Here is a 15,820-nt window from a genome sequence, read left to right as displayed (position 1 = left end):
AGGCTGCTCCTCCTGTATAATAATAACAGGACACCACAGGCTGCTCCTCCTGTATAATAATAACAGGACACCACAAGGTGCTCCTCTTGTATAATGATAATAACAGGACACCACAGGCTGTTCCTCTTGTATAATGATAATAACAAGACACCACAGGCTGTTCCTCCTGTATGAAAATAATAATAACAGGACACCACAGGCTGCTCCTCCTGTATAATAATAACAGGACACCACAGGCTGCTCCTCCTGTATAATGATAATAACATGACACCACATGCTGCTCCTCCTGTATAATAATAATAACAGGACACCAAAGGCTGCTCCTCCTGTATAATGATAATAACATGACACCACAGGCAGCTCCTCTTGTATAATAATAACAGGACACCACAGTCTGCTCCTCCTGTATAATGATAATAACAACACCACAGGCTGCTCCTCTTTTATAATAATAATAACAGGACACCACAGGCTGCTCCTCCTGTATAATGATAATAACATGACACCAGAGGCTGCTCCTCCTGTATAATAATAATAACAGGACACCACAGGCTGCTCCTCCCGCATAATAATAGTAATAACAGGATACCACAGGCTGCTCCTCCTGTATAATGATAATAACATGACACCACAGGCTGCTCCTCCTGTAAAATAATAATAACAGGACACCACAGGCTGCTCCTCCTTTATAATGATAATAACACGACACCACAGGCTGCTCCTCCTGTATAATAATAATAACACGACACCACAGGCTGCTCCTCTTGTATAATGATAATAACATGACACCACAGGCTGCTCCTCCTGTATAATAATAACAGGACACCACAAGGTGCTCCTCTTGTATAATGATAATAACAGGACACCACAGGCTGTTCCTCTTGTATAATGATAATAACAAGACACCACAGGCTGCTCCTCCTGTATGAAATTAATAATAACAGGACACCACAGGCTGCTCCTCCTGTATAATAATAACAGGACACCACAGGCTGCTCCTCCTCTATAATGATAATAACAAGACACCACATGCTGCTCCTCCTGTATAATAATAATAACAGGACACCAAATGCTGCTCCTCCTGCATAATGATAATAACATGACACCACAGGCTGCTCCTCTTGTATAATAATAACAGGACACCATAGTCTGCTCCTCCTGTATAATGATAATAACACGACACCACAGGCTGCTCCTCTTTTATAATAATAATAATAACAGGACACCACAGGTTGCTCCTCCTGTATAATGATAATAACATGACACCAGAGGCTGCTCCTCCTGTATAATAATAATAACAGGACACCACAGGCTGCTCCTCCTTTATAATGATAATAACATGACACCACAGGCTGCTCCTCCTGTATTATAATAATAATAATAATAATAATAATAACAGGACACCACAGGCTGCTCCTCCTGTATAATAATACTAACAGGACACCAGAGGCTGCTCCCCCTGTATAATAATAACAGGACACCACAGACTGCTCCCCCTGTATAATAATAATAATAACAACAGGACACCACAGGCTGCTCCTCCTGTATAATAATAACAGGACACCACAGGCTGCTCCACCTGTATAATAATAACAGGACACCACAGACTGCTACCCCTTTATAATAATAATAACAGGACACCACATGCTGCTCCTCCTGTATAATAATAATAACAGGACACCAAAGGCTGCTCCTCCTGTATAATGAAAATAACATGACACCACAGGCTGCTCCTCTTGTATAATAATAATAACAGGACACCACAGTCTGCTCCTCCTGTATAATGATAATAACAACATCACAGGCTGCTCCTTTTTTATAATAATAATAACAGGACACCACAGGCTGCTCCTCCTGTATAATGATAACATGACACCACAGGCTGCTCCTCCTGTATTATAATAATAATAATAATAACAGGACACCACAGGCTGCTCCTCCTGTATAATAATACTAACAGGACACCAGAGGCTGCTCCCCCTGTATAATAATAACAGGACACCACAGACTGCTCCCCCTGTATAATAATAATAATAACAACAGGACACCACAGGCTGCTCCTCCTGTATAATAATAACAGGACACCACAGGCTGCTCCACCTGTATAATAATAACAGGACACCACAGACTGCTACCCCTTTATAATAATAAAAACAGGACACCACATGCTGCTCCTCCTGTATAATAATAATAATAATAATAACAGGACACCAAATGCTGCTCCTCCTGTATAATGATAATAACATGACACCACAGGCTGCTCCTCTTGTATAATAATAACAGGACACCATAGTCTGCTCCTCCTGTATAATGATAATAACATGACACCAGAGGCTGCTCCTCCTGTATAATAATAATAACAGGACACCACAGGCTGCTCCTCCTTTATAATGATAATAACATGACACCACAGGCTGCTCCTCCTGTATAATAATAACAGGACACCACAGACTGCTACCCCTTTATAATAATAATAACAGGACACCACAGTCTGCTCCCCCTGTATAATAATAATAATAATAATAAATACCATTACCTGCTCCCAGCCGCTCTCTGCCTCTTCCTGTAATAGAAAAAACGCCCCCAATACATAACCACGCCCCTCTATATCTCCCGTGTAGCTATGGCTACTACCTGCCCCGCCCCTCATATCATAGTCACCGCCCTCCTCTCATTCCCCTCAGTGCGGTGATTGGCAGCAGCGAGTATCCAATCAGGCGCCACATAGTAGGAGAGACGTCCTGTAACTAGCAACCAGCTTCATCACTAGAGTAACAACATTATAGTCTAATGGTGTCCTCATGTACGGTGACCGGCGGCCATATTCTTATAATCTTCCAGTCACAGAGCAGAGGGGGCGGGGCCACAGGTGATTTAGCTGCCATTTTGTCATAGACATTCCTGACACAGCCGGAGCCAGGTAACGTGTCCTGTATATATTATATTATTATTATATAGGGGGAGGGGACCGTACAGTGATATATGAGGGGGAATAACACAGCTCCCAGCACACACTGATATGTGATATTATTATTATATAGGGGTAGGGGACTGTACAGTGATATATGAGGGGGAATAACACAGCTCCCAGCACACACTGATATGTGGTATTATTATTATATAGGGGAGAGAGGACCGTACAGTGATATATGAGGGGGAATAACACAGCTCCCAGCACACACTGATATGTGGTATTATTATTATATAGGGGAGAGAGGACTGTACAGTGATATATTAGGGGGAATAACACAGCTCCCAGCACACACTGATATGTGGTATTATTATATAGGGGAGAGTGGACTGTACAGTGATATATGAGGGGGAATAACAGCTCCCAGCACACACTGATATGTGTATTATTATTATTATATAGGGGAGAGGGGACCGTACAGTGATATATTAGGGGGAATAACACAGCTCCCAGCACACACTGATATGTGATATTATTATTAAATAGGGGTAGAGGACCGTACAGTGATATATGAGGGGGAATAACACAGCTCCCAGTACACACTGATATGTGGTGTTATTATTATATAGGGAGAGGGGACCGTACAGTGATATATGAGGGGGAATAACACAGCTCCCAGCACACACTGATATGTGGTATTATTATATAGGGAGAGGGGATCGTACAGTGATATATGAGGGGGAATAACACAGCTCCCAGCACACACTGATATGTGGTATTATTATTATATAGGGGAGAGGGGACTGTACAGTGATATATGAGGGGGAATAACACAGCTCCCAGCACACACTGATATGTGGTATTATTATTATATAGGGGAGAGGGGACTGTACAGTGATCTATGAGGGGGAATAACACAGCTTCCAGCACACACTGATATGTGGTATTATTATTATATAGGGGAGAGGGGACTGTACAGTGATATATGAGGGGGAATAACACAGCTCCCAGCACACACTGATATGTGGTATTATTATTATATAGGGGAGAGGGGACCGTACAGTGATATATGAGGGGGAATAACACAGCTCCCAGCACACACTGATATGTGGTATTATTATATAGGGGAGAGGGGACTGTACAGTGATATATGAGGGGGAATAACACAGCTCCCAGCACACACTGATATGTGGTATTATTATATAGGGGAGAGGCGCATATATATATACCTATACTATCCTATTACCATCTCACCTGGCTTTTCTCAAATCCACAGTGGAGAGTGCATCTCCCTTCATTTATGTAGCGTTCCCGCTAGGCTGTTTTAGCGGGGCGCGGCGCCCTGCCCTCCTCCCGGAGGGCATAAAGCACCCTGCCCTCCAGGAGGAGGGCAAAAAGCACCCTGCCCTCACAGCCTGCGGGTGCCGTTCTCACCCGCGGGACGCAGTGTCCTGCGGGTGGAGAAAAATGCGGTGTCCCGGTCACCACCGGAGAATAGACGCCGGGCGCATGCGCCCGGCATCTATTCTCCCTTTCTGCAGCGCTTGGGGGCTGCCCGGCGTGTCCGTAAGCGCCGGGCACGCCCCCAAGTATGACGAAAAGGGGGCGCGTATTATAGACACGCCCCCTTTTCATGACCAAGCCCCCTTTTCGGGCGCATAAGGTTGCCCTCTCTAGCTCCGGCGCCCTGCCTGCCGCCGGAGCTAGAGTGAACACTATTATGTATACATGTATTGTATGTCTTTTTGTTTGTTGAATTATTTTCAGTTGCTAATTTTTATATTGTGTTTAATAAAAATTGATTTTTAATTGCTAATCTCTATACCTATTGTGTGCCCCCACCAAGAGTCCTTTTTCTCTTTTTTTGGCTCATATGTTTAGATATTGACTCTGGGGAGCACCATAGACTTTCCTAGTGACAGGTCTTGACTGTGGTCTTATGATCCATATTAGGAACATTGACACGTGTGGTATTTATCAAGTCTATCTTAGGTATATTTAAGAGATATTAATTCAAATAATCCAGCAGTATTTTTTCAGTGCGGTTCCAGTATATAACTCTTTGCACGTATTAAAATAATATATAATAATATTTTATTTAAAAAAAAATGTAGACTCCCATTGGGGATATCACTACTTCACCCCCATGGGCATTACTCCCCCACTTGCAGAGCGTATTGGAGCGTGTGTCAGTGGACTGATGATCAGCCCCCCTGCTGCATCGGCAGTGTTCACAAAATATGCACTATAGCGCGCATTTACCCACTACAGGAAGTTGCGGACCCGATTTTAAAAACTGTGAGGGTCCTGCAGGAGGCGCTGTGTGGGGCTGTGCTCTGTGCAGAAGTCAATCAACGCCGTCGGCGTCTTAACCAATAGCCGTCGGCGTCTCATTAAATAGTCTCCACCATGCGGCGTCTCCTCTCCCAATCTCTGGCTACAGCAGTTAAGTCTGACCTGTCAGTCATACACCAGCCGTCCCACCACGCTCCGACCTGGGACTGCCAAGCCTCGCCCACTGCCCGGGAGCAGCAGCAGCAGTGAGGCAGCGTCTCCACCCTGCATTCCCCCTGTCCCAGGTCAGACTCAGAGTAACGTCTGCACGCGGTCACTCATTGCAGAGCTGGGAGCGGAGCGCAGAGCGGTGATTACAGGGAGCTCAGCTCTCTCTCCCCAATCTCAGCCGGACTCTCCCCTCCTCCTCCTTTCCACCTTACGCGGCTTGCAAAGCCGAGGAAGGTTAGCGTCTGAGCTGGCTCACATCAAGCACACAGAAAGTATCTGGAGACAGTAGTTAGTTTTAATTAGTCTGTCTGAGGCTCCGCCCATTAACCCCCCACTGCCTGGCCACCACCATGTGCTGCCCCCCTGCCCGCCCGGTTAAGTCTCGGGCATAATTTCAATAAGCCTAGCAGTGGAAGGCTTTACAAGCCCTCCCTGCGCTGCAGTGAAGCTCCTCCTCCCGAGCCGCGCATGACGCCACATAGGTGATACAGTCGGAACCGGTCCCACATACACAGGATGTGCAAAATAACACTCCACAGAGGACAGGGCGCTGATCCGCTTCCTCCATGCGGCAGCTGCACCTACTTGCTGGGAGCAGGAGGCTTCTTATTGGCTGAGAAAGTCCTGCTGCGCCTCCCAGCTGATGATCTCATTAGGATGGGCTGGCTGCTTGGAGAAAAACTAGTGCCCACGTTTGTAGTAGCATAGTTGCTGCCCTTGCACACTGGGCTGCAATGGAGGTGAAAAATCACAGGTGAGCCCACTTTGGTGAATACTGTATATTCTCAGAATACTCTTCTGGTACCAAGCTGGTATCTCCCATAAGTCCATGCACGTGTGTACATGCATGACAGCATTTAAGTGAGTTCCTGTGTCAGGGTGCACAAGGTTGTGTAGGCTCCCAGTGTATGTGTGTGCAGGTCTGTGTGCGATGTGGTCTGTGGAGGGTGAATTGTAGTAAGGATATTCCAGATTCCCCTCTTCTCCAAATCCACCGCTCTCCCCTCATTTTCCCATCCTGTCTGAATTCTACACACCCCTCACGGGTTATAGTCATTATCCTAGCTGTTGGGACGCTGGAATCCCAATAGTAAGTATTACGGTTATGGCTTAGGGCCTGATTCAGACCCGCTCGCAAGCGGGCCGATGGTGCCCCAGTGCGCACGTGCGAGCCCCGTAGCGAGTGAGACCTTCACTCGCTCCGGGGCTCGCAGCAAAACGGGGCGTCTGTCGATGTTGATAGACAGCTCGCCCCGTTTTGTAGGCAGGTAGGGGGGTGGCTGAACAAACGGAGGCGTTCCCGAAGGTGGCCCTACTGTGGGCGGCCCTACTGACATCACTCGGCATTGCGAGTGCTGGCACCCTACCTTAGGGTCTCCTCGCAATGCCGATGGTCACGATAAACGCGACCATCACCTGCCCGCTCGCACTACCTGTGGGTGGGCACCCACTGCTTAGCGAGTGGACAGGAAGAAAAAAAAAAAAACACTCCTCGCCCTGATTCAGAGCGTGCGCTCACAAACAGCGAGCGGCTCTGAATCAGGCCCTTAGTTTTAGGCACTAGGGGGAGGGTTAGGCCTGGCAAAACACACATACACCAATCACAGGGCACAAATGGTAGGGGAAAATATGGGGGGCGCCAGTCCCTTCCTTTGCCAGGGGCACTTGGACCCCTAGCTACACCCCTTTGTCCTGCCAGTCTTACTTTGTTCTCATTAAACACATCATCAGCCTGGTGTTTAGGAATCTGCAGGAAGAGTTGTAGTTCTAGCAGCTTGTAGCCTGTGTAATGTTTATGTATAGAGTGCTCCATGAGTAAAATGTTTTTAGAGTGCGGCTTGGTGGTACACTGCTAGAATATGTTGGTGTTTAAAATCATAATAGCTCATAATTTGCCATATAAGTAAACTTTGGCAGAAGTGTGAAAGTAAAATGTAACTACATAGTATAAGCAGTGGTCGCAAAACACGCCCTATATCGCCCTAACTGCTATCTACCCTTACTCCATCCTTGCCCACCAGTACTACACACGCCCTATATCGCCCTAACTGGTATCTACCCTTACTCCATCATTGCCCACCAGTACTACACACGCCCTATATCGCCCTAACTGCTATCTACCCTTACTCCATCCTTGCCCACCAGTACTACACACGCCTTATACTGCCCTAACTGCTATCTACCCTTACTCCATCCTTGCCCACCAGTACTACACAAGCCCTATACTGCCCTAACTGCTATCTACCCTTACTCCATCATTGCCCACCAGTACTACACAAACCCTATATCGCCCTAACTGCTATCTACCCTTACTCCATCCTCGCCCTCCAGTACTACACACGCCCTATATCGCCCTAACTGCTATCTACCCTTACTCCATCCTCGCCCACCAGTACTACACACGCCCTATATCGCCCTAACTGCTATCTACCCTTACTCCATCCTTGCCCACCAGTACTACACAAGCTTCTTTCTACACTTGCCCCCTAGCACTGTCACAACTGCTGTGTGCGCTTACCCCTTCCTACCCGTGGCACTGCCTGCCCTTACTTCGCTCTACCCCCAGCTCTACCCCAACTTTTCCCTGCCTATACCTCCAGCTCTACCCCAACTGCTTTTTGCCCTCAAGCCCCTCTACACCAACTGCAACCTGCCCGCAGCACTGTCCCAACTGTTGCCTGCCCTCACCCCCCATAATATGTGATGGGACCCAGAAACTGTGAAGTAGGACCCCAATTTTTTAAAGTGAGGGGTCCCTGGGACTCACAATTGTTTTCACTCAGCGCGATCACTGTAATACACAGATGGCCCGCTATTTTGAGTGACAGAATGTGCCGTTTGTGGGTGGTGACAGGGGAAGATCCAGGAAAACGGGGGAGTGGTGGTGCGAACTCAGTTGTGTCTGAGCGTCAAAGCGGCTTTTTTTTGGTGTCCATAATTACAAGGCTGCGTCATTGTACACGTCACCTGGCTTGTTTAACACTGAAGCACTCGCAGTGCTTGCGGCGGGGTAGGGTCAACCACAAGTGATGCGAGTGGCTCCGATGACACTAGATGTTACTGATTTTACATATACTTCCTGGAGATGACGTGTGCTACGAAGGAAAAGGGGGCGTTATTAAACTGTCTTGCGATAGCACTGCCGTCACACACTAAGACCTAGTGAGCATACTAATGTCTTACCGTGCGCTCACAGCCTATGCAAATATTAGCAGCTGAGCGGCTGCATGCGAACGCCTCTAGCGAGCGGTCTGAATCAGCTCCCAGCACACACTGATCTGTGGTATTATTATTATATAGGGGAAAGGGGACCGTAGAGTGATATATGAGGGGAAATATTACAGCTCCCAGCACACACTGATCTGTGGTATTATTATTATATAGGGGAAAGGGGACCGTATAGTGATATATGAGGGGGAATATTACAGCTCCCAGCACACACTGTGTGGTATTATTATTATATAGGGGAGAGGGGACCGTATAGTGATATATGAGGGGGAATAGCACAGCTCCCAGCACACACTGATATGTGGTATTATTATTATATAGGGGGAGGGGACTGTACAGTGATATATGAGGGGGAATAACACACCTCCCAGCACACACTGATCTGTGGTATTATTATTATATAGGGGAAAGGGGACCGTATAGTGATATATGAGGGGGAATATTACAGCTCCCAGCACACACTATGTGGTATTATTATTATATAGGGGAGAGGGGACCGTATAGTGATATATGAGGGGGAATAGCACAGCTCCCAGCACACACTGATATGTGGTATTATTATTATATAGGGGGAGGGGACCGTACAGTGATATATGAGGGGGAATAGCACAGCTCCCAGCACACACTGATATGTGGTATTATTATTATATAGGGGGAGGGGACCGTACAGTGATATATGAGGGGGAATAGCACAGCTCCCAGCACACACTGATCTGTAGTATTATTATTATATAGGGGAGAGGGGACTGTACAGTGATATATGAGGGGAAATATTACAGCTTCCAGCACACACTATATGGTATTATTTTTATATAGGGGATGGGGACCGTACAGTGATATATGAGGAGGAATAACACAGCTCCCAGCACACACTGATATGTGGTTTTATTATATAGGGGAGAGGGGACCGTGCAGTGATATATGAGGGGGAATAACACAGCTCCCAGCATACACTGATATATGGTATTATTATTATATAGGGGAAAGGGGACTGTAGAGTGATATATGAGGGGAAATATTACAGCTTCCAGCACACACTATGTGGTATTATTCTTATATAGGGGGAGGGGACCGTACAGTGATATATGAGGAGGAATAACACAGCTCCCAGCACACACTGATATGTGGTATTATTATATAGAGATGGGACTGTACAGTGATATATGAGGGGGAATAACACAGCTCCAAGCACACACTATGTGGTATTATTATTATATAGGGGAGAGGGGACTGTACAGTGATATAAGAGGGGGAATAACAAAGCTCCCAGCACACACTGATATGTGGTATTATTATTATTATATAGGGGAGAGGGGACTGTACAGTGATATATGAGGGGGAATAACACAGCTCCCAGCACACACTGATATGTGGTATTATTATTATATAGGGGGAGAGGGGACTGTACAGTGATATATGAGGGGGAATAACACAGCTCCCAGCACACACTATGTGGTATTATTATTATATAGGGAACAGGGGAGCGTACAGTGATATATGAGGGAGAATAACAGCTTCCAGCACTCACTGATATGTGGTATTATTAGTGTTCATTCTAGGTTCGGCAAGGGGTATGGCACTTGAGCGCTCGCCTGCAAAGGGGGCATGATTCGCCCCCTGTTCATCACTCTTGGGGACCCAGTTAGGCTACCCCCAAGCTCTCCCTTCTCTGTGAATATTCACCAGTGGTGAGCACTGCACCGCAATTTTTCCCACCCGAGGGGCACTGCAGTCCGCAGGTGGGGTCACCACCCGGCATGTTGTTTTAGCGGTTTGCCAACAGGGCGCCGCCACAGAGGCAGGGTGCATTCTGCCCTTTGAAATCGGGGAGTGGCCTGTACAGCTGTTACACCCTTTGTTGTGTGCTCTGTATTCCTACGTTACTTTCCCTCTCCCCATATCTGCACCCCTTCTGCTTTCCTGTGTACTCTCCCCTCACACCCCTGTTATCTGTATGACCTCAGTATAGTCACAGATTCTCTCAGTTTCTGGAATAAATTTAAAACAAAAGTAAAAAATCCCAACATCCCTAATTCATGTGTTTGTAACAGATTCACGTGGAGCAAATTGCACCAAATCTGTGTCTGGGAGGAATAAGACCCCCGGCCAGGAGAGGAGCATTGGTGTAACCTTATACAGTACAGCGTTGTGTGACGGCCTCTGAGGAGCCTTATAGGACTGGGTCACAGGAACCTCTGACAGACACTGACCAGGGCTCTATGGCTGGGGGGAAAGGGGAGACTTACTGGTCACTCAGTGTTCGATGTCTTACTGTGTTACATGTGTTCTCTGTGATATTTATTATACTTATTTTATATATTCCTAGACAGTCCTGCTGTGAGGAACCAGAGTCTTTATTACTCTTTATTACACATTCTATATTCTCTCTGATTCACTGAGGATGGACAAGGACGAGAGTCACAGGACTGAGAGGATCTTACATCTCACCCTGGAGATCATCTACCTGCTTACTGGGGAGGTGAGAGGGCCTGGGGGTGTCACAGTGACATCACTTATATCTATAGTAATAATACAGGGACATGACTGGGGAGGTGAGAGGATCTGGGAGTGTCACGGTGACATCACTTATATCTATAGTAATAATACAGGGACATGACTGTGGAGGTGAGGGGATCTGGGAGTGTCACGGTGACATCACTTATATCTATAGTAATAATACAGGGACATGACTGGGGAGGTGAGGGGATCTGGGGTTGTCACGGTGACATCACTTATATCTATAGTAATAATACAGAGACATGACTGGGGAGGTGAGAGGATCTGGGAGTGTCACAGTGACATCACTTACATCTATAGTAATAATACAGGGACATGACTGGGGAGGTGAGGGGATCTGATAGTGTCACAGTGATATCACTTATATCTATAGTAATAATACAGTGACATGACTGGGGAGGTGAGAGGATCTGGGAGTGTCACAGTGACATCACTTATATCTATATTATTAAGCAAGCAGCAGGGAGCTGGTCTCAGATATTAGTATCAGTCCCACAGTCCTCACTGGAGTTGGGAATTATATGGCCGCAGTATGTTGTTTTCTTTCTGTCACTGACACAAATATGTTGGAGCTGCATGAGATACTATATACTCTATATTTTCTTGTATATAGGAGATTGTTATACTTGCTTTAGTGAAATAGTCTTCTTGTATATTATGCAGAGTGATCATCTAAATAACCAGCCCCATTTAGGTGGAGTTTAATTGACCTCCTCATTGATGTCTCCCCCAATACACAGGATTACACAGTAGTGAAGAAGACATCCGGTGAGCATGAGACTCCCAGCAGCCATCCCCGTGTGTCAGGAGGACTGAGCAGGGCCCAGAGCCCCATCATGGTGCCTCCACCTCACTCACTGATACATGAGAGACACAATGACCAGAAGATGCTGGAACTCATCAACAATAACATTCAGCTGCTGACTGGAGAGGTGACTGCTGGGAATGGGACATTATACAGTAATACCAGGGGATGTGTCTGGGTGATGACTGGAGAGGTGACTGCTGGGAATGGGACATTATACAGTAACACCAGGGGATGTGTCTGGGTGATGACCGGAGAGGTGACTGCTGGGAATGGGACATTATACAGTAACACAAGGGGATGTGTCTGGGTGATGACCGGAGAGGTGACTGCTGGGAATGGGACAGTATACAGTAACACCAGGGGATGTGTCTAGGTGATGACCGGAGAGGTGACTGCTGGGAATGGGACAGTATACAGTAACACCAGGGGTTGTGTCTGGGTGATGACCGGAGAGGTGACTGCTGGGAATGGGACATTATACAGTAACACCAGGGGATGTGTCTGGGTGATGACCGGAGAGGTAACTGCTGGGAATGGGACATTATACAGTAACACCAGGGGATGTGTCTGGGTGATGACTGGAGAGGTGATTGCTGGGAATGGGACATTATACAGTAACACCAGTGGGTGTGTCTGGGTGGTGACTGCTGGGAATGGGACATTGTACAGTAACACCAGGGGATGTGTCTGGGTCATGACTGGAGAAGTGACTGCTGGGAATGGAACATTGTACAGTAACACTATGGGATGTGTCTGGGTGATGACTGGAGAGGTGACTGCTGGGAATGGGACATTATACAGTAACACCAGGGGATGTGTCTGGGTAATGACTGGAGAGGTGACTGCTGGGAATGGGACATTATACAGTAACACCAGGGGATGTGTCTGGGTGATGACTGGAAAGGTGACTGCTGGGAATGGGACATTATACAGTAACACCAGGGGATGTGTCTGGGTGATGACTGTATCGTTGTGTGTGTCACGTTCCTATAAGGTGTCAGGATGTCACTGTATGTCTCCATGCAGGAGGTGGAGTATATAGAGGAACACAGGGGTCTGTACAAGGACATGATGATAGAGAATCACCGGCCCCTCACATCACTGGGTAAGAGGAGACTGTCATTTATTGTACTGGGGAGAGCAGGTGTGAGGGCCCCTATATACACTCATCATCTGATAATCACATATATACAATGTACTCAAGGCCTGATTCAGCTTTGGGAACAGAGTGAGAATTAGCATGTAACTGACAATCTTGGTGAAACCATGCCGCACTGCAGGTGCGGCAGATGTATAATGAGCAGAGAGCTTTAGAGTTGGGAGGGAGGTGTCCAAACTGACATCTAAATTGCAGTGTAAAAATAAAGCTGTGCAGTATGTGTGGGCTACTTGCAAAAGCAGCTAGTATTTACCCTACATGAAAAATAATGTATGTATTTGCACCCCTTGCATTGCAACATGGTTTGTCCCTGGCTCACAGTTACGTGTTCTCACTTTATTCCCAAAGCTGAATCAGGCCCTCAGTCACTGTGTGTTTCCTATAGATGGACCCAGTAACAGAAATATCCCAGAGAGATGTCCCCATCCGCTTTATTCACAGGATTGTACAGAGGAGAATCATAGGATCCCACAGGAGTATCAGGTAGGTGGGATTTAGGGTCTCACCAATATACCAAAGTGTCTTTATATGAGCTGTAGGAAGCTGTGTGTGTCTTATTAACCAGAATTCTTCATTTTAATGAAATCTGACATTTCTAAAACTGTTATTTTATTGTTTTGTGGGATACTTAGGGTGAAAGTCTGGCTAATATAAAGGCAGAAGATATAGAGGGAGAAGAAGAGACGTATGTGACTGATATAAAGGCAGAAGATATAGAGGGAGAAGAAGAGATGTATGTGACTGATGTAAAGGCAGAAGATATAGAGGGAGGAGAAGAAACGTATGTGACTGATATGAAGGCAGAAGATACAGAGGGAGAAGAAGAGACGTATGTGACTGATATGAAGGCAGAAGATACAGAGGGAGAAGAAACGTATGTGACTGATATGAAGGCAGAAGATATAGAGGGAGAAGAAGAGACGTATGTGACTGATATGAAGGCAGAAGATATAGAAGGAGAAGAGACGTATGTGATTGATATGAAGTCAGAAGATATAGAGGGAGAAGAAGAGACGTATGTGACTGATATGAAGTCAGAAGATATAGAGGGAGAAGAAGAGACGTATGTGACTGATATGAAGGCAGAAGATATAGAGGGAGAGGAAGAGACGTATGTGACTGATATGAAGGCAGAACATATAGCGGGAGAAGAAGAAACGTATGTGACTGATATGAAGGCAGAATATATAGAAAGAGAAGAAGAGACGTATGTGACTGATATGAAGGGAGAAGATATAGAGGGAGAACAAGAGATGTATGTGACTGATATGAAGGCAGAAGATATAGAGGGAAAAGAGACGTATGTGATGGGTGATCAGCAGTGTAAGGAGGAGGAAATCCCTACAGATATCAGCACAGGTGAGTAATAAACACTTACTCAGAAAAGAGTCATATATGCTTCTTGCTCAATCACTACAACAGTACATACTAATGAGGGAAATGTATCTGTCCAGTGGCGGAGTCAGAAGCCACCCATACCTATTATACTCCTGCTCTCCCCCTTACATCATGTCACTGTGTGTTACCAGCCCAGAGATCTGACCAGTCTCCTCCCCACACTCTCTATACAATGTGCTGGTTTAAGGTACCTGGGTATTGAAACTTAGCTTATTATGTACCCATATGTAATATTACAATTCATGGATCGCACAGACAGGACATCAGGGAACTATATCTTTATCTTTATTGTGTGTTATGGTAGTAATACAATACAGCACATCACACTAAGTGGTACCTAAAGCAGTCGCCATGTTAATCTCCAGTCCCCTAGATCAGATGTTACCCACACAATGTACCTGGGAATGGGAAGCGGCACACACCCCAAGTACTGACGGATGTCAGTCACTGCAATCACCTCCTGTATGCCCATCCAGAGACACAACTCTCAGGTGCAATGTTCTGCAGAAGTGTGAGGGAATCCCTAGTCCAGCAGCCTATCACCACCAAGTCCGGGACTTCTTCCCACTCTACCATCTTGTAATACTGTCCTGCTGGCAGGAGACAAAGCTCCGTTCTCCAGTATCTCCTTGTAGAAGCCTAAACTCCACACCCCAGAGGACGTTACACAGTACTGAGCCCCAACCCCCTCCTGTCCTGTCCTTGTAATACAGCTCAGTGCCCACAATGTAGGTGTACACCCCTGTGCAGGTAACTCATTAGTGTGTCCCCTGGTATTGGGTATCCCTGCAGGGGGGCATGGTGTGATGTACACTCCCCCTGATTACTAGTTACCCCCTGTGGTGTGAGTGCCTTAGTGTCTGAGAGTTACCGGGATAGAACAATGGGACTCAGAGGATTGGTAATGAGGGGGACCTATGAAAATGAAGGGCCCCCCTCTAGTTATATCCTCGTAGCCATGTGTAACATCCCGCACCCTCCAGCTGTTCTGTCCTTCCTGCCTCAGAGACAGACAGAGGACACTGCCACAGATAGACTTCCTCTAATACCTTTCATATGTCACCTGGTAATGTTACATATACACAACATGACAGCCTAACTGTACACATTACTACTATACACCCCCTTATGTGCTGTATATACCCCTCACCTACAGTATATGCTGCACATTACTACTATACACCCCTTATGTGCTGTCTATACCCCTCACCTACAGTATATGCTGCACATTACTACTATACATCCCCTTATGTGCTGTCTATACCCCTCACCCACAGTATATGCTGCACATTAC

At 46.4% G+C, this 15,820-nt stretch overlaps 1 protein-coding gene across 1 annotated transcript; it reads left to right on the top strand.

Annotated features, from left to right (window-relative positions):
* Positions 1-2,880: 2,880 nt before the first annotated feature.
* LOC148442103 (oocyte zinc finger protein XlCOF29-like) lies at positions 2,881-13,874 on the top strand (the record flags this gene model as incomplete). Its single annotated transcript, XM_088464228.1, has 6 exons — positions 2,881-2,920; positions 10,971-11,123; positions 11,902-12,093; positions 12,996-13,074; positions 13,514-13,611; positions 13,761-13,874. Coding segments are annotated over exons 2-6 (561 nt in total), but the record flags the coding sequence as incomplete, so codon positions are not given.
* Between the last annotated feature and the right edge of the window lie 1,946 nt (positions 13,875-15,820).

Source organism: Taudactylus pleione, unplaced genomic scaffold (assembly GCF_031769625.1).
Source record: "Taudactylus pleione unplaced genomic scaffold, aTauple2 ptg001616l, whole genome shotgun sequence".
Classification (NCBI taxonomy): domain Eukaryota; kingdom Metazoa; phylum Chordata; class Amphibia; order Anura; family Myobatrachidae; genus Taudactylus; species Taudactylus pleione.
This window is presented reverse-complemented; position numbering and strand designations above follow the sequence as displayed.